Genomic DNA, 24809 nt, shown 5'->3' on the forward strand with positions numbered 1-24809 from the left:
AAGCCACCCTTTTCTCTCATTGAAATGCCTTCTCTACATATCTCTAGAAAAAAGCCAAAAGCATGGAGGAGATAGATATGGTTGTTGGCCATCGGTTTTTTCATCTCTTGTCTCTTGCTTTCCCTCTTCAACAATACAAAAGGGTTATTAAAATAGTATTTACCATTGGAGTTTTCTTTACATGTTGGGTAAACAGTTCATTCACAAGCCAAGCGTGAGAGAGTGCAAAGGCTGGTATTGTTAGGGCTGGACTTGGCATAAAGTCGCTGTCAACATGGGAAGGTGGGGTTGGATGGCCACCTCAATTTTCTACCCTGTCGTTAGTTGCAACTTCCAAAGTGGCTCTCCAACACTAATAGTATACAACCCTGCAGGAAAGGGCGACCACTTGACCTAATAGTTTTATCCATTTTTGGTTGACAATTTAGCAAGAAGATTTTAGTTTTAACTTCCCTACAATTTTGTCCCTCTTGCTCATTTTGAGTTTTTCATTCTACATAATATCTTGTAGGCTTTTCCAAAATACATTAATGATTAAAAAAAAACACACGCATAACATAAATATGCACTTGTATTATTATATTGGCGATTCTATTGATGAATATGATATATCATCGATATATAATACAATTTATAATTTCATCAGTAATTTAATTTATATTATAAATGAATTAATTTGTTGATAATTGACATATTGTTAGATGCATTTCTTGCATTTTTTTTGAATTTTTTGAATTTTTTTGAAAGACTTAATTCATCAATAACTTTATTTATAATTGTTAGTAACAAAATCATGTAATTTTATTCTATAACTCTAAAATATTTTGATGGGTCTAGTCTGTTGGTAATTTTATCAGTATTTTTTTAATATTGTTGTTTTTAAAATATAAAATAAACAAAATAGAAAATAATTAAAAAATATAACTAAAATAAAAAACTAAATACTTGTTATTAATTTAAAAATTATGAATTAAAATATAAATTATTTAGAAAAAAAAAGTTGAAGAAGGAGGAGGATGAGGTAGAAACAAAGACAGACCTTCTCTGAGACTGGGTGAGCAACATGGACCACATGTACCACTAAGATTTGACAATAACTCCATGTATACTCGCTCAATTTTAGCCATCTTAGCATTAAGCCGATCTATCTCAACAGTAAGCTGAGTCGTCTGAGCTTTAACCTTTTCTCATATAAAATCATCTGGACAACTAGAGATTGGGAGCTCAAATATGAATGCGAGGAACCATCGGTTAATACACTATGACATGTCTGTATATTCCCAGTTGTAGTGTTTAAGATATCATAAACCTGATTTCTATCGAGTCCATCTAACAATCCAGTTTCCAACCACAAATCTTGATCAAATTCTAGATGACTAGAATGATTATCCCCGTATCTCTCCTACAATTAGGTGGTATCTGTCTCTAAAAAAACCAGCTAGTTAATTTAAAAAAATAACTTGAGAAAAAAATTGTTGAAACCTAACTTACTAGAAACTTCTGAACTTGACTATCCACAGGTTATTGCATCTCTTTTTTAACGATCATCATTTCGCATACGAGTTTCTACAAAAATCTCCCTCAATCTTGATTCGCGTCTAAGAATCATAACCTGTAAAAGAAAATTATTGTTAGTCTAAGTATTTTCAACAACAAATAAAAAGGATATATATGTAATAAATTTTTTTTTACACCATTTGTTTCGCATGCAAAACAAATAGAATGGTTTTGCCAGTATACATGGTAATTGAACAATGAGTCCTTTTGATCTGATTCTTTGCACCAAACTGTGATCGCTGCACAAAATGCTTTGACGCATCAACCTTTTAGTCGTGTCACTGCACAAAATGCTTTGACAAATCTTTTGATCGTATCAGTGACTACGCCTCCTCTGCCCATTTTAATAACAAAAAAGATGGTCAGACATATAGGTCTAGCCTTATATACCCTTCTAGCTAGCCTTCTTTTCCTAGGTCAAGCATGCTAACCCACCTAAGCCCAAGTGTCTGACCTCCTTTTTGCCTTCATTTTTTTATATGTATATATATTTGTTTCTTCAATCTTGGTTGGATTTTATTAAAATGAATGAATTAAAAAAATATGTTGGATATTATTTTATTAAATATCGTTCAATTTTTATGTTGTTTTTAAATAAAATTATAGCATTCTTTTTTTAATATTCGCAAACACTCTTTTGTATAGCTTTTCAATTAGTTCATTAAAATTAAAAAACTAACCAAATTAAAATAATAAAAAAATACTAATTTTTTATACGTGCTTTAACTAGAAACCATCTTATACACTTAATAATTCACAATAAAGCTATTTTTATCTGAAAATTCTATTTTCTTAAAACATCATATATTAAAATCTCAAATAATTATAACTACTTCAACTTATTAATCAATTTTTAAAATTATCATGTATTTAATTAGATGGGTTATATTTTAAGCATATTGTGATATATCATCTGCCAACTACAATAAAAAAGCTGAAAGATACCATAATTGTGAGCACAAGATAAACAATACCTGCCATGTCCTAAAAAAGTAAAGAAAACAATGCCTGCTAATCAGCAAAGCTTCTCCTTTTGGGTAGCTCCCATCTTGATATGGCATATTTGGTTTTTGACTAAGCTGAAAGAACTCTTGGACTTGTCAAATGTAACAGAAAGCTCGGAGTCGACAGGTATCTTTCCACTCTTGCTTTCACAATTTCTTGGACAGGAAATAATATATATAGTTTAACATAAAACAAATCATACATTAATATAACAAATTTTTCTATAAAAATAAATATAAAACACTTAAAAATATACAAATAAACTACAAATATTACAAAATATCTCAATAAATTAATCTAAATATAAATGAGTTACAAAAAAATAAATGTCTTTGCTTCCCTTATGTATTGAAGCATCATAAAAAACTCAATGAAGATTCCTAACACTACAGATAGACATAGATCGACACCAACGGATTGGGGTGACCAGTTTTGTGAGAAAATGAAGGGGGCCTGTTGTTATTTTTTGGCAGGAGAAAGGAGAAAGAAGAAAAGGAATTGGGGAGGGAATTGTCTGTAATAACTTACATTTGCTGACAAAATTATTATGTCAGAAATTCTACAGGTAAATAATGACTTGTCAACTTTATGATGGAATTACCGACACTTTTTTTTTTTTTGAATTTTTCCTCCATTGAGAATAACCAACGAAATGTAATTCATTGTTATTTCTGTTGGAAATTTAATCTATCTGAAATTAATAATGAAATATTATATGTTATATTTTTATTACTATTTGCTAATTTTCTAATTTAAAGGTGAGAATGTAGCATATGACAAGAATCAAAGTGAACAAGAAACTGTGCATTTTCAGCATAATACCTCTCGGAGGAAATCCGCAACCCCTTTTAGTGGTGGCAATCGAAATCCTAATGACTCAAAGAACTCTAACAGTTCTGCTCGAGGGCCTTGATACACCACATATAATCTTCTGATAACAGCACCAAATCATCAACCAGGTCAAAGGTCTCAGGAGCAGGCTGAAGAAGAGCCATTAATACAGTTGCTTCCATTAGATGAACAAAATTTCCTGTACACTTCACAATGTGGTATGTTGTGGAGCTATGAAGTCTAGTAGATATTTCATCCATAAATAAAAATTGTCGTGGCCCAAACAATCATTTCTCCTGCACAAAATATATTAACCCATTATCATTTGATAGATAAAATCACAAAATATTTCAGCACTAGTAGTTCACAATCAAACACAATATGGAAAGCTCTTCGTGTCTTTACCTGCTTGCTAGTTGCTACGATGGATTCATTTTTATGTACTTGTGTAGGAAAGTATCTATAACATGCAACTCGTTTTTTCATCGAAAGCAGAAAAAAGTAAAGTTTCCCTTTATATAATGTGAAGATTCTTTTGCAAGTATATACTGATTGTACCAGACACAATTTTATAGTCACGGACAGTGTCAAAAAGCATGAAGCCTTGCAAAAAAAGGCCTGACTTTTGATAACAATTCCACTAGGAAAGGGGCATTGTCTACCAAAAGTTCATTAACTCTTGTAGGTGTCATGAACTGCATACCTGAAAAAGATTTTAATCTTAATTTTCTTTTTCATTTTTCACAGAAGAAGATTATAGCTTGTTATGGAAGATTATATGTGGAAGACAAAGGGACGAAAATAGTTGTAGATAAAAAATTATAAATGTCCTCCCTTTAATTCTACAGCGAATTAATATTACCAGAGTTTCATTTCAGACAAATCCTGCAAATTTATCCTTTTATTTGTGTAAAATATTTATTTCTACCTTGATATTTTTAATTTGATCAATCAAATCTTGTGTGTTTTCAATCTATTTAATTAACCTTTGTTCTCTAATTTTGTTCAAATTATTCAATAACTAATTTCAATCGAGTGAGTTTCAATGTTAACTATACATGCAAATACTACATTATTAAATACCTTTCATTCATTCACGAGAGGATATTTGACATTTACATAGGAGCTATATCACCAAATATATTATCTTAAAAAATATATTAAAAATAGATAAAATGTGCTAGTTGTGACTAATTCATATTAAAAGCTAAATAATCATAAAATAATAATAAAAAAGTTACTTCCAGCTTGAAGTGTAATTAGTTTGGTAATGCTTACGGTGCATGATTTTCTGTAAAAACAATTTTTTAATTGAAAATACATTAAAAACACAAAGATCAATCCCCTTAAAAAAAAAATAGAAAGATCAATTAAACGATATTCAAAGAACACAACTGTTAACATATCAAATTAAAAGTATATATAACGGTAAAAATGAATAGTTGAAAAAAGTATCTACAGGGATAAATTTCATATATTTTACTCCATATTTTTTTTAATTCTTTTTTGGTAGTGAGTGGTGACCAAACCTTCATAGCTGGGGTTCCTAAACGAACAGATTGGATAATATTCAGATTTCGCTTTCAAAGACAACTAGTTCACTGACAACCAAGAAAAATAAACGAGACTAGTAGTGCTAGTTTATGGTAGATCAATTCCAACCAAGAAAAATAAGAAAAACAAAACGAGTGGTTTGCTTGCTAGACGTTATTTTATTACGTGAGGTGCTTTGTTGCAACTAACATGCTCTCATGACTTTTCGTGGCCCCTGAAGTCGTTTTGTTTTTAGCGACTGTGTGAGAAGTGGAGTGAGTACTAAGTTCACTACTTCAGTGTTGTGTAGTGTTAGAGCAAGCAATATTACTCGTCTTATAGTGCGATGACTAGGGCTTAGATTCCTTGCTTGTCGAGCCAACTTCCCATCTCAAGTTGGTCACCAAAATCATATGTGTAATGGAATTTGATGGGTTAACTAAGCCTCGTTAGAAAAACCTAGAAATAACCGAAAGCCTAAAGGTTTTATAAAGCACTAGTGCTTTGCGTCCCTTTCTCTTGGGATACATGCGATCCCATGCTTTCCAAAATTTACATCCATGTTTGGTAAAATGGTGTTTCCTTGACTCGGATCAACTTCCAATATTGAATTTCATAACTATGATTAGATAGGACTAAAATAATATATTTTTTATGGCAAGTGTTTTGTTTTACCCCCACTTGTTACCCTTTGGTTACACATGCCGACTCTTCTTTATTTGAGCTACGAGAGATATGAAACGAATAATAATTATTAACTAGACTAATGGAAACAATTATGTTCAATTGATCAATAGAAATCCCTTTAAGTTAATTTTAATTTAATATTTAAATTTCAAAATGATGTTATTTTAATCATTAAAAAATATTTAAATCAACTCACTCGATCAGTAAGTTGAACTTGAACTCAGATCAACTTTCGGATTTAATTACTATGATTAGAATAGATTAAACGAATGTATACCCCCCCCCCTCCCCTTTTTCCCCTGCCGGTTCCACATGCCGACTCTTCTTTGTTTGAGCCACAAGAGATCTGAAACGAAATAATTATTAATTAGACTATTGGAAACAATTATTTTCAATTGATCAATAGAAAGACACGAGGGAGCGAGATCAACGAGGAAGGTAAATACTTTACTTCTGTAATCCATCAATTAGTACCTAGCTTGAAACAAAAGCAGCACAACAGCAAGGGCATAGCGGCATCCCACCATCTCCTTACGTGCCTCTCACAACTGACTAAACCAAACCAATTTTCTACGCTAAGAATCTTCCCTATCCCTTCTAATGTTGACCCATCTGACATTATTTGATAACAACTAATTGCCTGTGAATTTAAACATTCATGGCTGCCCTCCCATCTTCTCTCCTGTACCCCCTTGTCTCCCCTAAAATAATACATACACTCTGTTGAGTTAGTATAAACTGTTCTTGGTGTTGTTTTTAAGGTAATATCTTCATCAATAATTCATGTGCTGTACTTTAAATCTCGGGTTCACATTGTATCTCGACTATATATTATAACGATATGACCCTTTCAGTTGTTTTATAATCAAGCAATTAAGAGTTTGGTTAATTTGATGCGTGACAGATTTTATGATCATGGGTAAGCAAACACTTAGTTGATCCACTTAATCCGTCATCCATTATTGCAAGCAGGAATATGTAACAGCCACCTTAATTAATAAGTGAAAAGATTCTTATAGCACATAGTCACAGGGCCAACATGATGAAGAGCAAGTTCAATAATTTTGTTGACTTGCATGCATGGTTTTGAGTACATGGCCACCTCCGATAATTGGGTCCTCTCCATATTTTCCCTTCCCTATAATGGCGCCTCTAATTATTGAGTGAACAAGCTCAATATAGTTTTATGTGTAATCCAAAGCGTATCATTGTTAAGGTGTATGATTTTTATTTGACCTTCACTTTACAGCTAATGGTTTGATAATTGCTGTTCTTTATATATATATATATATATATATAATTTAAATACTGTAATTTCACTGATATAGATTAAGTTACTATCTTTACCTTATTTAAATAAATAAATAAAAACAGATTGAAACTTGTAGTTATAAGAAAATAGATTGGGAAAAATATATACTTCAAATATTTGGTTTTTTAATGGACGAGAAATATAGTTTTCTGAAGTATTATTAATTCTAATAAGATTAACTAAAAAAAAACTTTTCTTTCAAATTAAATCATGCATGTGAACGTGTCTCAGATCATTGTGGAAGGCGTAGTATTTTCATACTCAATTAGAAGATCTTAACCATCCAACACTTAAATGGATGCCAATCATTTCCAAATAACAAGATTAAATCCTTGCTCAAAAGACCTAAATACAAAGCTTTCATGTAAGGATATAATAATACTATCAAATCAAATCTGAAAAGATTAAATCATGAATATCATAGAAAATAAATAAAATGATATATATAATTGTACTTTTACTAGATACTTACAATGGCTGCCTCACAACCATGACGTTAGAGATTCAAATATCTCTAACAAATGCTACCCCACGAGCAAGAATTCCTTGCATCTGTAAGTAAATATGACGTCATGTTGCATCCACTGCATCTAACCACGAAACTGTGTTCTATCGATTTGAGGAGGATCAAATTAACGAGGTCAACGTTAATGATACATGAACCACTGGGTTGTCGAATCCTTTTTTAATTGTCCAAACCAATCCCTCTTCATTTGATTTTACCGTAGATTAAACGAGCATCATCAGGACTACGTCAAATGAATTTGTCATACTAAGTACTTAAATTAAATATTCATAAGACAAAGAAAAACCATTGATTCCCTGACAGATATGAAGTCGAGCAGTTGATCAAGACTCCAACAAAACATATACCTGTCACATACTTGTAAGGTAAACATACCCTTCCTATACCAGAAAGCCAACTAGACACATGGTCACTAGTAATAATGTATCTTTCTTTTCTTGCTGGCTTGGGCACTTGGTGCCCCTTACTCCATGCCCTATTCCCACAAGCTTCACATGAGAGACAGAATAACTCAAGTTGATGAAGGGAGGGTAAAAAAAAAAGAGAGAGAGTAATGGGTTTGCTTAAAAGGTCGCCGAATATCTCAAATATACTCAAACAGTGGTGGCGATGGTACCTTACTTTAGCAAGACATGGAGTCTAATAAGCTAGCTCCCATGCTTTTGACGTGAAATACTGCCCTTTGCTTTTGATGGGTTCGAGTTTATTCGTGACTTCGTTCACATACTGTGAAAGACTGGCCTCTTAATGTTAACACTATCCAGCCCTTCTTGAGCTCTGCTAACTCTGTCATGTTTTTGCCCTTTCTAATTTCTCTCTAATATCTAACCAAACTCTTACTTAAAATTCCCTTTTCCCTTTTAAAACAGTTCTTGTAATTACTTAAAGATGCATGTGTGTGTAGTATGACCTCAATTTTTTAAATAATATTTATGTTTGGTTTCGGAGTTTTGATGATATTTTGATTAATTGATAAATTAATTTTTATTGTCTCAGAGATAATAATTTATAAAAATTTAACTATAATTGTTAATTTGTTTAATTAAAATCATATTTCAAGCCTTTCTAATTAAAAAAAAAAACTTAAAATCTCACTAGTTTCCAAAAAGATAACAACAAATTACTTTAATAAGGAAAAAACACTTGATTATGGAAGCTTCATTGTTTTTTTCCTCTTGATTATGGAAGCTTCATTGTTTTTTTTTTTCCCCTTACTTGCATCGTGCAATCAATTTCTAAATCTGTGCAGTTTTATTCGATGAATTAAAACGAAGAGCTTATAATTTTAATTGAAGCATTTAAAGAAATACATTTATACCGCATGAAAAGTGAAAACTTTCCTTGTTAGTAACACTTCGAAGGTTGGAAACGCAAGAAAAGATCTTGGTTCCTTGTGTGTGGGTTGCTGTAGACTAAACTTTGTGGCAACTCTATACAGCTTTGTAAACATCTTTTCTTTCACTACAGTCTCTCTCTCTCTCTCTCTCTCTCTCTCTCTCTCTGTTGTTACCCCTTCACTATTGTATATATATAACAAACCCCACCTTAACTTCCCTCATTACTCTCTATTGCAGTCCTCTTTTCTTTTTCGTTTTTTCTTTTTTCACTCTCTACGAACCCTTCTTAATTTGTTAGGTCACTTGGGCATATCGCATCTCTCAAACTGTATTTCACACATAAGATCTTTGGGGATGGATATGGAAGCTCAAGATGATTTCGTGGGGTCTAATGATCTTACTCAGATCATTAAAGGCAAACGCACCAAGCGCCAAAGGTCATCGTCCCCGTATATGGTGATGACCTCTAGCTCATCAAGTGGTTGTGGTGGCGGTGATGGCGGAGGAGAAAGAGGAGTGCTTATAGAGGAGCACGGTTCAATTTCCTCCCCTACAACTTCTAGTGAGGTTTCTGAGAGGACAGAAGAAGAAGAAGATATCGCTAATTGCTTGATTCTACTAGCACAAGGTGACCGTCCAAAGCAAATTCATGAACACAAAAGCGGTGAAGTGGAGAAATTTAGAGCTCGGAAATCATCAGACATGTCCACACCAACTCTTAACAAGGCAGGTTTCTTTGTATACGAATGCAAAACTTGTAACCGGAGTTTCCCATCATTCCAAGCCTTAGGTGGGCACAGAGCCAGTCACAAAAAGCCTAAAGCCACAGCGGAAGAGAAAAAAGGTCCTGTGGTGGCATCAATGGAGGATCTTGGCGTTTGTCAATTGATTAAAAGGAGTAACCTTGATCCTTCTCTTTCTCTCCAAATAGGCCACAACAACAATAACGTCAACAAGGGTTTTCAGGGTAACAAGGCTAAGACTCATGAGTGCTCAATTTGTGGCTCGGAGTTCATGTCTGGCCAAGCTCTTGGCGGTCACATGAGAAGGCACAGGGCTAACACAGGCAACCAGGCGGGCATGATCACTACTGATTCATCCAGTGCTACCGCTGAGTCTAATATTCATGGTGATCATCATCAGATCAAGCCAAAAAATATTTTGGCCTTGGATCTTAATCTACCAGCTCCCGAGGATGATCATCACCTTCGTGAATCCAATTTCCAATTCACGTCAACCCGGCAAGCACTAGTGTTCTCCGCCACAGCCTTGGTGGATTGCCATTACTAGAAAAATACTAAAAAGATCCACAGGGATTAATCATGTCAATTATTTTAATTTTACCATTCCTATATACTTTACTATAATTCATTACTATCCAAATTCTTTCAATTCTTTCCTGTTTAGCTTCAAGTGTTAGCATTAACTAAGTTTAATTTTGAAGAATGAATACTTTGAGTGAGTAAGCGGTTAGTGTTCATGGTTGCCTTTCATTCACGAAAAGTGAGTGATGGGAGGCATCTTTATCATCTTTTTTTTTTTTTACAATCTTTAAAATAAAATTTTTGGGTTGTTTCTAAGTGGGATAGCTATATATGTGCAGCACTCCAAAGAGAGAGACATGGGTGGGCATGGCTATGGTTCGGCATCCCACCTGTACCACAACCATAACTCGTGGATTAGGTTCTCCGAATACGAGCGTTTTTTTTTATAAAAAAAATGATGCAATAAAGCAAAAGAAATAATAGGAATTGCTGGTTGTAGTTTGGTTTCATGCTTCAAATTTTTATAAGAGTTAGAAAAAAAACACCAACCCTTTTCTTACAAGCCAAAATATATTATGAAAAGCCCTTAATTACAACGTCAATGAATGTATCTCATATTGAATAAATACAAAAATATCGATTAAAATAAAAGATGTTGAATGGATCACTTACCATAGGACTCAACTATCAAATTTAATATGATATTATAGCCTCAAAGAGCTCTCACAACTCATTGAAGATTTTAAAGCCCAAGCCAACTGAATAAGGTTAAAATACAATTAATGCATGTGATCAATCACAAAAGCAACAAACACTCTAATTCTCTAGCTAGGTCATTAATTAAACTTATAGGAGACTATAATGGAATAATTGCAATCTAGAACGGCTACGCGGTGCCAACCATCCCGCCATCACCACACAAAGACTACCCTATCCAACCAACACTACATAACATGTTGCCTAATGATAAGGCTCAAAGGAGCCGAGCCACTCATAAGTAGCTTGAAGCTTCACTCGCTAAGAGCTTGATTCAAACTTATTTGTTAACAAATGATGAGCTTATGCAAGCTTATTTTTAAAGCTCTTTTATAAATAAATCGAATTTGAGCTTAGCTATACTTGGCTCATTAAAGTTTATGAGCAGACTCGATTAAGCTTCTTAGGGTTCATGAGTCGGCTTAAAGGCTTGAACTTATAAGCAAATTCGTTTAAAAGCTAGTATAGAAGATTTTATAAACTTGTGAAAATTTAGAAGGATAAATAGTTGATAGAAGATTTCATAAAATAAATTAATTTAATATATATATATATATAATAAAAAAAACATTCTTTTTATAAAATAATATTTAATAAGAAGTTTAGCAATTATATACGTATGTGTTATATGAAGGAGTTAAAAAAATAAAAATATAATGGCCACAAAACATTTCCACATTCCACCATCCTCATCAATAACACCACCACCACCATTACTTTTTGTAGAATACCTGAGGAGAGAAGAATGAAGAATAAAACAGCTAGGATGTATTCTATTGATTTAATATACGTGTAACGTCACCTATATACAATACAATGGATGTCTTTTGTGTGTTGTACATTGTTCATATTTATTTGAATACAAACTGAAAAACCAAATCCCATGATCTATGGCAACAAATTCATCATGATCTATTGGGCCAGTTTGACAGCTAACAATATGATTTTGAGTTTTGGTTATTCCAAGATTGTTAGCTAACGCATATCCATTAGTTGTGGGTGCTTCAATATCCCCCTGCAATCAAAAGGGTGGTTCATGCACTTGAAGATTGAAAACGCAGTAGAGTAAAATGATTAGCATTAAGAGCTTTAGTGAGTACGTCCACCAAGTGATCTTTGGACGATAAAAAGAGGTATCTGGCACCAATATTATCAAACCATAGCTTCAAACAACTACATAAGGTAAAGTGTAAACAATGAAGAACAAATTGAAGTCACTGAATTTCTGTTGCTGTATTTGACAAAGATTTATACTCAGATTCAGTGCTACTACTGTTGCTGTTTACTATTGTTTACAAATGTGAAAAAATCAAATTATGGCCATTAGAACGAACACTCAGTGATCATCACTATCTCTAGCCCAATCAGTACACTAAATCCACGAAGAGATGGCTTAGCTTGTCTAGTAAAACAAAGACCAAAATATAGTATGCTTGAGATATCTAAGAATACATTTGACAGCCTATCAATAAGGTTCCTTAGGTTGATGCATGAACTTGCTGGCATGATGAACATTGTAGATAATATCTGGATGAGTGAAACCAAGATAATATAGAGCTCTAACAGTGCTTCTATAGAGTGTAGGATTACTGAAATCAGAACCTTCAAATTTTGAAAGGTGATAGGTAGAGAACATAAGAGTTGTACATGGTTTTACTTTGTCAAAATTGACTTTAAGAAGCAAATCTGCAATATATTTTCTTTGTGTCAGAAATAACTCATCACCATCACATAGAGTTTCCACAGTAAGAAAAAAGGATAAACCCTAAATCCTTGACTGGAAAAACCATAGATAACTGGTAGATCAAGTTATCAATAACACTATTATCAGAGTTAGTAACAATTATATCATCCACATAAATGAGAATGAAGATTTGGACATTGCCTTGTAGAAGAGTATACAGATATGTGTCAACTTTAAAGCTCTCAAAACCAAGCTGACGCAACTGATAAGTAAGTCTGGAAAACCGAGCCCTTAGGGCCTGCCAAAGGTCATAATTCTCCTTTTCAGTTTACAGACATGATATGGATATTCCGTATGAAGAAACCCTTATGGCTCGTGCATATATACATCATCTTCAAGGAAACCATGAAGAAATACATTTTGAATATCCAGTTGATGTAGTGGCTAATTATTAGACACAACAAGAGAAATAACCAAACAGGTTGTGCTTGGTTTGACCACTGAACTTAAGGTCTTTGAATAGTCTACACCTTATTGTTGATGGAAACCTTTGGCAATAAGACGTGTCTTATATCTGTCAATGCTCTTGTCTGCACGTTTCTTAATTTTGTAGACCCATTTGCTGCCAATGAGGTCGTAAGTTAAGGATGGTGGTCTTAAGGCCCAAGTGCCAGTCTAAATGAGGGCATTAAATTCAGTGTGCATGGCATCACACTTGTGTGGAGATTTGAAGGCTTCTGTGAAGTAGCTAGATTCATCAGAAGGAGTGTTAATGATAGCAAAAATAACTTGTAGAGGAGGATAATTAACACACCCAACATATGGTAATTTAGGTTTGAGGCTATTAATTTGATACCCAAGTGATCGTGCGCGCCATGATAAGGATGTTATGGCAAATGATGAGGGACTGTCAGGGGATCATTAGTCACTAAATAGGAGTAGCATGTTGCTCAACAATACTGGCATGATCATGTAAGGGTTGTGCCATGATAGAGTGAAGTGGCAACTGATCACATATAAGTGGTGTTGAAGGATTTTGATAGTTGGCGTTACCTATAGATAAGGTTAGTGAATGTGTAGGTGAAGGATGCAAGTTGAAGGGCCGGGATACAATGTCAGATGGAGGAGAATGAATAGATGGCAGCGGTTACGTTTTGAAGAAACCATAAATTTATGCTGTTTGGATAAAATGGAAAGCAATGTTTTTAGTTCACGAGACCCACCAAAAATAGTATAAAAACACAGCTTGAGGAGAAAAGCAAGTTATACCTGCTTTACTATTATTGTTCACTTTTATTTGTTAAGTGAATTAATTCTCCCTGTAAATTTATTTGTTAACACGTTTTACATGAATATAATAAATTTATTTATTTATATTTTTCACATGAATAATAAAAAATCTAATTTTTTTAAAAATATATTTTATTAAAAAAATAGTATTTAATATTATTTAATGACACTACATAAATTAAAAGAAAGTCACATGATGACATAGTCTTAATATTATTCAATGACACTATATAAATTTAAAAAAGATCACATGATGACATAGTCTTTGCAGAATTTGATCGTAATTCTAATTTTGTTACTAATAATATTTTACCTGATTTTTTGTACGCTAAAAAAAAATGAAAATTATAGTTTTTATTAGATGAATTTTATATATTATAAAATTATGATAGTTTGATGAAATAATAAATTTTTTTTATATAAAGTATTATTTATTTCATGATATAATAGCAGTAGTTAAATTTATAATATTTAAATTAAAAATTATTAATATTAATATATATCACCAAACATATTAAATTACTTTTTATTTAACTTTAATTTTAATCATAGTTTTAACAAAACATATATAAATATAAAATCAATCTCAATTAAAAATACTTTTTATAAAATATTTTTTTTCAAATCACAACTATAAAAGCTACAATAATACTAAACACACTCTTGATATAAACTTTGTATAGGAAAACAAAAACTCATCAAAGATAATATAACAAGATACATGTATTTTGATGGTAGAAGTCAAGACATTTTTAACCTTGACGAGAAAGACTATAACTAATAAAACATAAATTTTTAAATAATAATTATTTTTGTAATTATTATATGGTTGTAAATTGGGTCATTAGACATAACAAAAAAATATGTATAAAATCATAATTTGGTTTATAAATTCTTTTTCATTGAATTTTTTTAATATAAGAAAATTCTTTCAGAAATAATGTACATTTTACAATCTATTTGGTCCAAAGAAGTTGAGAGTGACGCAAGACAATGAAAAACAAATCCTATAAAAAAATTAGTAAGACTTAATTTAACATATAGTTTCATGAATTGTGATGCAATTATATTATTTATCAAGTTGAAAAAAAAAAGTTAAAATTAAACATCAAATTCGCTGGCTACGACATTAAACTTCACGCCTTTCGAAATTTTATTACGGAATTAAATTAAATTAAATTAACTGCCAGTGCAGAACTCTACTAATCTATTAATATTCATATCACTTGACAACACATAGCATTTTGCTAATAATCCTGTAGTAGAATGCAGATTCCTTGTGGGAGCTGCAGGCTGCCTCTGACTTGTCCTGTCGGTATTTCCAATGACTAAAACTGGCATTGTTTTGTTAGTCGCCTTCAATAGTAGGAGTATTGATTAGCGCTTAAGAGTAATAAAATAGGCGTTTAATCCACTCATTGAGCAAGCAAATCAGGCTGGATCACACATGATCTTGCTATAATTTATTGAGCAGATGTAGCTAACTAAGCTTGCTCGTATATGTACTTTTTCAATAGTGGGTGGGGTCTTTCCTTCTTGGTGAAAAACATAGGAGATGTAATATTAGTATAGTTAAGAGATTGGGGTTAGCTTTAATTGGATAGGTGGTACGCAATTTACCACTAACTGGGTAGAGTGTAAAAATCCGATGGGCGCTGCAAGCATGTTTTAAAGAAGAAACAAATCCATGTTCATTCATTTATGTAATAGATAAAGCAACGAAAATAAATGAACCAAATTTAAAAAAAAAGGATAATAAAAAATTAAGAAGTTGAATTATAATATAATATAAAATTAAAAAATAAAATTTAAATGATAAAATAAAATATTTTACATCAATTTGAGTTAGCATAACTCGCAATTCAAATTCTCAAAGTTGAGCAAACAATATAAGAAACAAAGTGAAAAAAAAAAAAGATGGTTCACCCCTAACAATTCAAATATAGAAGATTGAAATTAAAAAAAATAAAAAATTAAGAAAAATAAATAAAAAATAAACATGTAAACTTGATTAAGTTCATCAAACTTTATAAATCAAATCATGTGAATGAGATAACATAATAAAAAACAAAATAGAAAAAATAACAAAACTTAACTCAACTTTGAAGGACAAAATCAAGAAAATATATAGAAAAATAACCTAAAAATAATTGAGTTAACCAAACAAACATGTTGTCCATGTCATGAGATAAAATCATAAAGTTTGTTTTTCAAAATAAACAACATTAAATAAAAAAAATAAGTAAAAAAAATTGATGTAAAATCATATTAACTTTTCAAACTCATAACTTAAGTCAATTATATAAAAGGATAAAAAAATATCAATTAAAAAAATAAAAACCAAATATAAAATAAGAAATAAATGGGAGGAAAAATTAAAACTTGAATTTAAAGGGGAAATTAAAAGAAAAAATTAAATTCACAAAAGAATAAAAATTAAAAATTAAAAATTAAATTTAAAAAAATTATAATTACAATTGTGTATCAAATGATGAAATTAAAATTTAATAAAAGAATCAAGAATAAAAATTAAAAATTAAAACAACAATGATCAAAGTTGAAATAATATTAAATAAAAAAATAACTTTAAAATTTTAAATAATCAGTGTAAATTTCAAGTAAGGGAAAGGAAAACAAATTTATCATCACCTAAACCACTCCATGCCCTTAAAAAAAAGGTGTTGTGGTGCTTCCAATAACCTTCTAAAAGTTATTGTTTGACTACTAACTTATGTCGTCACATGTAATATATAAAAGATATGGGTGTTTTTATATATTAATTTTTTATTATATTTAATATTTGTTAAAATACAAAATTATACCTCAATTAAGCATTTTATAATAAAAAAAATAAAAAAACTCTGATAAAAATAAATAAAAAAATGTTAAAAAATCTCGAGATGCACCTTAAAGAAATTTTGAATGATCATGGTGGGTTTTGTGTGTGTGTGTGTGTGTGTGTGTGTGTGTGTGTAATATAACGCAATGATCATGGTGGTTGGACGACGCCAAGCACGTGTCTTCACACGGCACACCACAAAATATAAATGGCTACTCTTGTTATACAAATTATACATGGCTCTTCTTGTTACACGTGCAAGGAAATGTATGGCTAATTACTTGAAAATAAAACAGTTTACTTGAACTATTTTGCTACTTGCTGCTTCTACGAGAAAGAGGCAGAAAGCAAATTCTAGCGGCGCAAGAAAAGGGCGGAAATAGAAGAAACAAAAAGAAAAGAAAAGTAGCTTTGCGTGCCCCACCCTACTCCTCAAGTGGTGCCAGGATACACGTGTCTTTGCCAGCACAGCATAACCAAAGATGCTAGATATGTGGTTGCGTTTAATCTATGCGTGAAAAAATAACTTCTTCTCACAATGATACAGAAAGAAACTTCCATTTTGGTTCTCAATTACGAAATTTTTTGAACTTAAAAAAGGTAATAGGTTAAAAAAATAAAAATTTTAATTTATTAGTTCAAGTGAAAATTTAAATAATTAAAAAATAAAATAAAAATCATATATAAGTCTATCTAAATTATCAAATAACCTAATAAAAAACCACAAAAAAATAAAAGAGTAAAACTTAAAAAAAGGAAAAGGAAAGAAAATATTATCTAAAAAAAAGAATAAAAATAAGATGACTCATGTGAATCTTCTAACCTTAGTCTTTTAAAAACTTGCAACCTATTGAATCATAAACTAGACTTCAATTTAAAAACTTAATTGTAATCAATTTAATTTTAGAGGATGAAATTGTTAAAAAATATTAATAAAAAACTTGAAAAAAAACAAAAAAATAAGATAAAATTAGGGGAAAAAATTAAAAAAAATATTCACAAAACAGAACAGGTAAAATAAAACTAGAGCATCTCAACCAGAATTTGGATAAAAAATCTAGAAATAATCAAGATTCAAAATGAGATAAAATTTATTTCTGGTTGTTTTTTTTTACATGATACAAGATATATTAGTTATTCTGAGCAGAATGAAACAAAATTAATAATCTTACTTCTATCTAGTAATGATAATCTCATGACCACAGTCATGAATTTAAAATGTTAGCTCTTGTTGATTTTGATTTTTTTTATATATCTTTTTTTTAAAATTAATTTTTTTTTAATTTCATTTCTCAACATCCAGTAGTTGAGGATTAAATTTCATAAAATTTTTAAAAAAATTATCTCAGTCATATATTTTGGGTCATATGTTTAATGGGATGACACAGGTCAAGGTTTTTTTTTTAAATTTTATTATTTAACATTAAATTGACTGGGGGTTGAGTTTTTAATATTATTTTTTATTTTGTATTTTATGAAATTATCTTATTCTCATAATCTGAATCGTGTATTTGGTGATTTAATCCAATTCTTTTCTTTATTTATTTTTTTAATCCATGTAAATATACATAATAATATTAATAATATTTTATCGATCATTCATAACAAAAACTATCATAATATGCAATAGAATAATAAAATAAAATCCCTCATTAAAATATAGGGTTCATAAACAATAATCTTTGAATAGAAAACCATGAGTTCCTAGACATAATGTTTTGATACCACGTACAAGCAATTCTCTAACTATAAACCTGTAAAATCAAATAAAAATTGTAATACTAATAATCTTAGAACCTCATAATTAAAGAGAGGACAAGTTTTATAAATACTCTTTATATTACATATTCATCAAGTGTGCAGTTATTAACCACCAATAAGGCTCGTTTTAGCATTAATAATTATTAAACCATTTAATAAATCATTATCTCATTCATGTGGATGACATCTTACACCTTCCTTAAAGAGGCCTATGAATAAGATTTATCATCAATAGAATTCAATATAATTCCAATAAAACAAGATGGGGAGGGGGTACTGAAGCTGACGTGATGGAGATAGTGTTTGATTACTGAATCAAAGGATAAAAACAAAGATAAATACGACAATAAAACATATTCCCTTATTCTTTATATTTTAGAATAATAAAAATTTATTTTAAAATTATTTTAAAAATTTTATATCTTTGTTCTTATTCTTCCAACCAAATATACTTCAATCGTTTTTATCTTTGTCTCTGTATCATGAATCATTAACCAACCATAGGAAGTGCTTTCATGAGTTAGACTTTCTTTTTCATTAATTAAACCTCGAACACGATCGTTCAGGTTGCTGTGGTGTAGTGGTTATCACGTTAGTCTTACACACTAAAGGTCCCCAGTTCGATCCTGGGCAGCAACAGTCATTCTACAATTATGTATATCAATCCTTTTTAAGTTAAATTTTTCTCCCTCCCTTGTTTTCGATCATGGATTCATAGGGTATTGGGCAACTTTAGTTGCAATATTTCAGGTTTTAATTGTAAGCACCAAGCACATACCATTTCATCTCATTAAAAAGAGCTTTTTTTTTCCCCCATAGAAAAAGAATTCCATCATTTTGCTTATGTTCCTTCCATTCAATTCCGTTGTCTTTGTTCCGTTGTCTTTGAATAATTCTAGAAAACGACACAGAAATTGCAAGCTATGCTTACCAAAGCCATAAATACCAAAACCAAATTAGCAAACACTATTAAATCTGCATGCACCTCATCTGAATACAAGCCTAGGAAACGCAGGGCTTGATCAACAACACAGAGCAAGTGATTAAGATGCATGTCCAAATAGAATCCTTCATGCAAGGAGCACATACGGCTTATGCAACATCCGCCCATATATATATATATGCACACTTATCATACATGTATGATTGTGCATTTCTCAGAAACAAAACTTGTATCAAATCGCATTGCATACAACTGCATACATAAGATCCCCACGCATCGGCATACATGGATGGAGAAACTAATCCCTTGAAATAAAAGAAAAGCATTCCAAAAGTATGAACTTGCAATTCTCAGAATGTACTGTTAAAGTGAAAAGATTTAACATTAGAGAACTTCCCAAGAGAAAGCTACATGTGAAAAAGAAAAAAGAATGAACATGAAACAACAAAAGCTGGCTGCAACGTAAAATGAGAAGTATACATCTCTACTGTCCAGACAAATAACTAATTTGCACTTTCCAATGCTCCTGCGATAAAAAAGTTTAGCAAATTCATTAATTTCATAGACAGACAGAAAATATATATAAATTGTCGAAAGCCTCAACAAATGATATCCAATGATTTCTTTTTTAACCATCCTGTAGTAGTATAGAATAAGCCAATTGAACTTAAGGAGAGTGGAATCTTGGTATCCTATTTTATAAGGCTCCGTGTCAGTAATTAGGGAAAGATATATGTCAGGTTATCCTCAAATATTTGTTATGAGTATTTTACGAAGCAATTCTGCATCCTGGTCACTGAATCTGAATGGCAAAGAATTTCCCCCCCCCCTAGAATTGTAGAGTAGTCTTGATCAGGCTAAATAAGTTTAAAACTCTAAAGGTGATATAAAGACAGTCTGGCACATTACAATATGTGAGGATCCAGGCTGCTATTTTTTTATTTTTCAACTACTTCTGTCTTACATTTTGGTAATACCTATCTTTTCTCTTCTTGGGCTGCTGAACAATAGAACTGTTATTTATCTAATGACTTGTTTTTCAAAATTACATCTACAAAAAGTAAAATGAAATACAGAGCAACCAAATTCCTCATCTAAGGTAGAAATTTAAAAGCCTGAATATCTTCTATTTGACATGTGAGCTCGAGATGAGTCCTAAGAGGCAGGAGATTGAATCGCAAAGGAATCAACAAGTTCACTATACACTTAATAAGAAATTGTGGAATTTACACACCAAATGTTGTTAGGTATTCAGATTGCAGGGATCCATAGCAAGGATGCTATTTCCTCTCTTCGAATGATTTTAACAAGGAGATGGTGCTCACATACCTTACTGATGCTAGTTGTTCACATGTACAGTCCCCATTCAAAGAGTGGCTCCAAAAGTTGCTTGCCCTTAGTTAGCATAGACATTCAACCTCACCTGAGCAGTAACTTCTGGGTGAAGCTTAAGTTCAGCAATGTATTCTCCTGTTTCCCTGATATCAGGAAGAGAAACAATCCGCTTGTCCACATCCCTATGGATCAATGAAGAAATCAATAACCAAAAAACAGGGGCATGGAAGGGAAAGATGTGTATGTGTATACGTGTATGTTTGTGCATGCCATCCCACCAATAAAGACACCTTCATGTGCACACATGCCTGGTGCGAGCTGAACTGTCATTGGGTTAAGAACACTCTATTTGTATCTTGATAGCTAAAATATTGGCAAAATACTACCAGAGGATTAAAAAAGATACAGATTGCATGCACAACATGAAAAAAATACATCCCATATCTTACACCTCAATACTATTTTGAGCTCATATGGTGTATATTTGAAAGTTCCAATTGAATGGCAGCAAATTGAAAGTGACTAATAAAGGTATGCAAGGACTGTCTTTCTGGATTACATTTCAAAGTGTTATTTACTCTAACCATTGGTTTCAGGACATCATAATTATTAATAATATCTTCTCTCATAATGGAATCAAACTGAGCGTAGTGTGGACTTGTTCACATGTTTGCATCTTCTAAAAGGAAGACAAAAATTTAGAATTCAACACTGAAATAACATGTAAGAAGTTGCTTTTTTTGGCTGAAAGAAGGGAAGTGGCTGTAGTGTCCTCAATTACAAAATAGCACATGTAATTATAATCATTATTCTAAGGTTCATGAAAAATTTGCATAACTACAGAACCTATCTTAAGAATTTGACAAAAGAAATGCATATGTTTCCGGAGTTACTAACAAGTTTCCAGGCTCAATTTACAATGTTCATGATAGTGGCAAGTGTCTGCATGGTGGTAAATCTGCATAGAGTGGAAAACAGTACCTCTGAATCTGTGCCTTGATTATATCAACAAGATCTTGAGCAGTTACACTGCCAAAATACATTCATTTAGATACCATATGCAGAAAATGAACCATGCGTAACATAAGAAACAAAAGGTTGCTCTGGATTCAACTCACGTCCCAAATATCTGTCTTCCCTTTCCCCCTTTGCGCTTGACCTTGAATGCTCCAACAGTTTCAAATATGAGTGCCAGCTGCTGTGCCTCTTCTTTTACCTGCAGAATGATAGCAATTAAAAGAAAAGGCACACAAGATAGACAATTAATAGTGACAGATATGTGCAGCATTTCATTACCCGTTTTTTCTCAGCCTCAATTCTTTCCTCTTCCATCCGCATTTCCCTGGAAATCAAGAGAGTGCAGTCAAATTAATATTGGATCAGGAAATAAATAGTCTTAAAACAAACAAAATTTAACATGTATACTTGTCATCAGGAAATTTCAATAAACATAAACTTCACACAAAACTTGAATTCTTATGATGTGCAACCTGAATCTAAAGCTCTTGCATATAGGCTCAATCTGTAGATTCATCTCCATGGGTAATACTTTTGAACCTCTCAACTACAAACATTTCCAGAAGGCTCCAATTAAACTTCCAAGGTAATCTACAAGTGGATGCAATCAAAAAAGAAAAAAGATCCAAGCATGACAAAGATGCTCATCCACAATGCCTGCTGAATACCCATTGATGTTTACAGGGAAATAAATCACTATTCCTCTAAGAAGTGCTATGAGAAGGGTTAAAAGAAACCAAGTACAGTTCAATTGCGGGACTGATCATGGTTTTTTTTTTTTGCCTGTTTCTCTCCCAAAATGAACATGGAAGAAGATAAAAGGAACCACAAAGCTCAACTTAACTATACTTCAATCTCCATCAATTGAAGTCGGCTACATTGGTCTTCCTCCTCCACCAACTCAATTATGAAAATCACAAATTCTAATGATTTCTCAAAAGTTCACTCAAGTTATAGTTTCCATAGTTGAGTTGTGTGTGTGTTTTACCATCCACAGTAGTCACGAGAAGAAGCATCAGTTGGACAAAGTTTGTCATGCAAGATAATGGATGTTTAGTAGTTCAAGAGATGCTTGTTAAGCCACCGGAGGCTTTTAGCTATCAGATCATCGATATGGGGAGTCAGGTTAGCCAAAAACAGTGCCTCCCTGTCAGGTATAGATGAATGAGGAGTGTTACAATGAATTATTATAAATTCCATATTTTGAGTAGCACCATCTCATTTTCAGAGGGATATTCCAGCTTAAACATCTGCACAGGCCACCTACTGCATAGCATGTTCATGGGATGAATACTTTTAACCGGCATATTTAAGCCACCAATATCTCATTCGAATTGAGAAGATGTTAATTTCTCCAAAAAATGGATGATAAGTTTCTCCACAAAAATTAAGACATAAGAAAATCAATGTATAATGGTCAAGTTAAACCTTACTTGAGTAAACCAGGAGTGACAATCTGAGCCTTGCCTGTAGGCAGCAGAAAATTCCTGTAAAAGCCAGCCTTGACATCAACTAGTTGCCCTTTCTTTCCCAAATCTGTCACATCCTCTTTCAATATTATCTAACACAACAACAATAACAGCAATGCCCAAAACCCCATTAATTAAAAAGACTAAAACCAAAGAGACTCTCTCTTTGGTAGCCATAAAAAACAAACCAAGATTGAATCTTTCTTTCAAGAAAACACAGTGTGAGAGCACATTACAAGAACCCAATTCAGATTGTGCAATTTGATTGTTACCTTTCTTGTCTTTTTGGCTTTCTTCTGAGCTAAAACCAACATAGGTATTCTTTTGTCTGGGAACTTGGAGATTTCATTTGCGGGTCCGACAAAACCGTGAAGCCAAGAAGAAGAAGTGCATGAAAGAGTTGTTGCCCCTGTAAATGGTGATGCCATTTTCCGACACACAAAAAAACCTGCTGTGCTCTTCGTTTCCCTGGTCTTATCCGTTGGGCTCTTGTGCTCAACCCGTGTACTGTTTTGACAAAAAAGAACCTCCTCTCCAAGTTTGTGCCCTTTTTTCGCTGTTTTAGTCCTCTTGTGTGGATATAAACTACAATGCTACAGATTCCTTCTCCGAATTGCGTTGATGCCCTTGTTTCGTTTATGTACCGTTCATTCCTCTTGACATTTAGTTAAATTGATCCCTATACATAATTTTGATTCAAATTGGTCCTTATTCATAATTTTGCGAGAAGTCAAATCATTATAAGGGTAAACTACATATATTTTTTTAATTTTAAGAATCAATAATCTTCTCAAACGCGCACACACACATTCCAAATAAATTAAAATTATATTTTAATAATATAGTTTTGCGTGTGGTCGAATAAAAGAAAATCTTCTAATTGTAGTGAAGCATGACTTCGGCAAAGCAACTGCTACGAGCAGTCTAGTTATTCGTTGACTTCTTATTATAATAATAATTATTATTATTATGACATGTTTTAATTAGGCAATGAAAGAGTCAAGGCAAGGCAGAACTTGTATGGTTCCTATAAATCCTGGAATAATTAAGCCTATTGCATGAAGAAAATTAGATAGATTCGAATACATAGAACCTGCTCATACAAAGCCTCAAGAGTTATTGAGATTAGAAAAGGCAGCATGCTGGTGATGCTGGTGGCGGCTACCTGCATGCTCCTCTAAATGAGATGCCACAGTCTCACAGGCCACTGCAACATGATAGCAAAAGAATAATGGTTTTTGTTCGCTGATTTCTTCTTCCCATGATCGATGATAAGGCTAAAATTCAAGGTTCCACTTTCACATAAGAAATGATGCGAGAGTACCTTTCATGACAGCAGCACCCACGTACGATATTCAGTCAAATGCAAGAAGAAAACTTTTTTTTTTATGAGTTGGTCAAAGTTATTATTACCAGGGCGTGGCAATCGAAACAGTTGATTTCTGTAGTAAAATAATCCTTTTGTTCTATACTGGAGAATTAAAAAAAAAAAAAAAGCTTTAAGCTTGTTTTGATTTTTCTACTAGTCTATTCATCATTAAAAGATTATTAAAGAGAATCAGGTTGTTGAACTAGATTTTTCTCTTCCTATTATCCATATATAATTAAAGTACATATAAGCCTTGCATTTTATATTTTTATAATTTCACATGAGTTTTTTTT

The 24809-nt window shown here is 32.0% G+C and overlaps 2 protein-coding genes, 1 long non-coding RNA gene and 1 other non-coding gene across 4 annotated transcripts; 3 read left to right on the plus strand and 1 right to left on the minus strand.

Moving 5' to 3' along the window:
- Positions 1–71: 71 nt before the first annotated feature.
- On the plus strand, positions 72–20760 carry LOC105128351 (uncharacterized). Its single transcript, XR_842838.1, has 3 exons — positions 72–83; positions 10706–10707; positions 20603–20760. It is a non-coding gene; the product is annotated as an uncharacterized LOC105128351 (long non-coding RNA).
- On the plus strand, positions 8954–10234 carry LOC105128350 (zinc finger protein ZAT5). Its single transcript, XM_011029966.1, has one exon. The coding sequence runs from the start codon at positions 9143–9145 to the stop codon at positions 10076–10078; it is 936 nt and encodes a 311-aa protein (XP_011028268.1). The 5' UTR covers positions 8954–9142; the 3' UTR covers positions 10079–10234.
- On the plus strand, positions 18950–19022 carry TRNAV-UAC (transfer RNA valine (anticodon UAC)). Its single transcript has one exon. It is a non-coding gene; the product is annotated as a tRNA-Val (tRNA).
- Positions 19617–23701, minus strand: RPL9 (ribosomal protein L9). The gene is made up of 7 exons (XM_011029965.1): positions 23420–23701; positions 23112–23239; positions 21958–22003; positions 21780–21877; positions 21643–21690; positions 20656–20843; positions 19617–19852 (listed from the first exon to the last, which is right to left on the minus strand). Exons 1-6 carry the CDS (start codon positions 23573–23575, stop codon positions 20723–20725), a joined length of 597 nt encoding a protein of 198 aa, XP_011028267.1. The 5' UTR covers positions 23576–23701; the 3' UTR covers positions 19617–19852; positions 20656–20722.
- Positions 23702–24809: the final 1108 nt, after the last annotated feature.

The sequence above is a fragment of the Populus euphratica genome, unplaced genomic scaffold (assembly GCF_000495115.2).
Source record: "Populus euphratica unplaced genomic scaffold, PopEup_1.0 scaffold14.1, whole genome shotgun sequence".
Lineage (NCBI taxonomy): Eukaryota > Viridiplantae > Streptophyta > Magnoliopsida > Malpighiales > Salicaceae > Populus > Populus euphratica.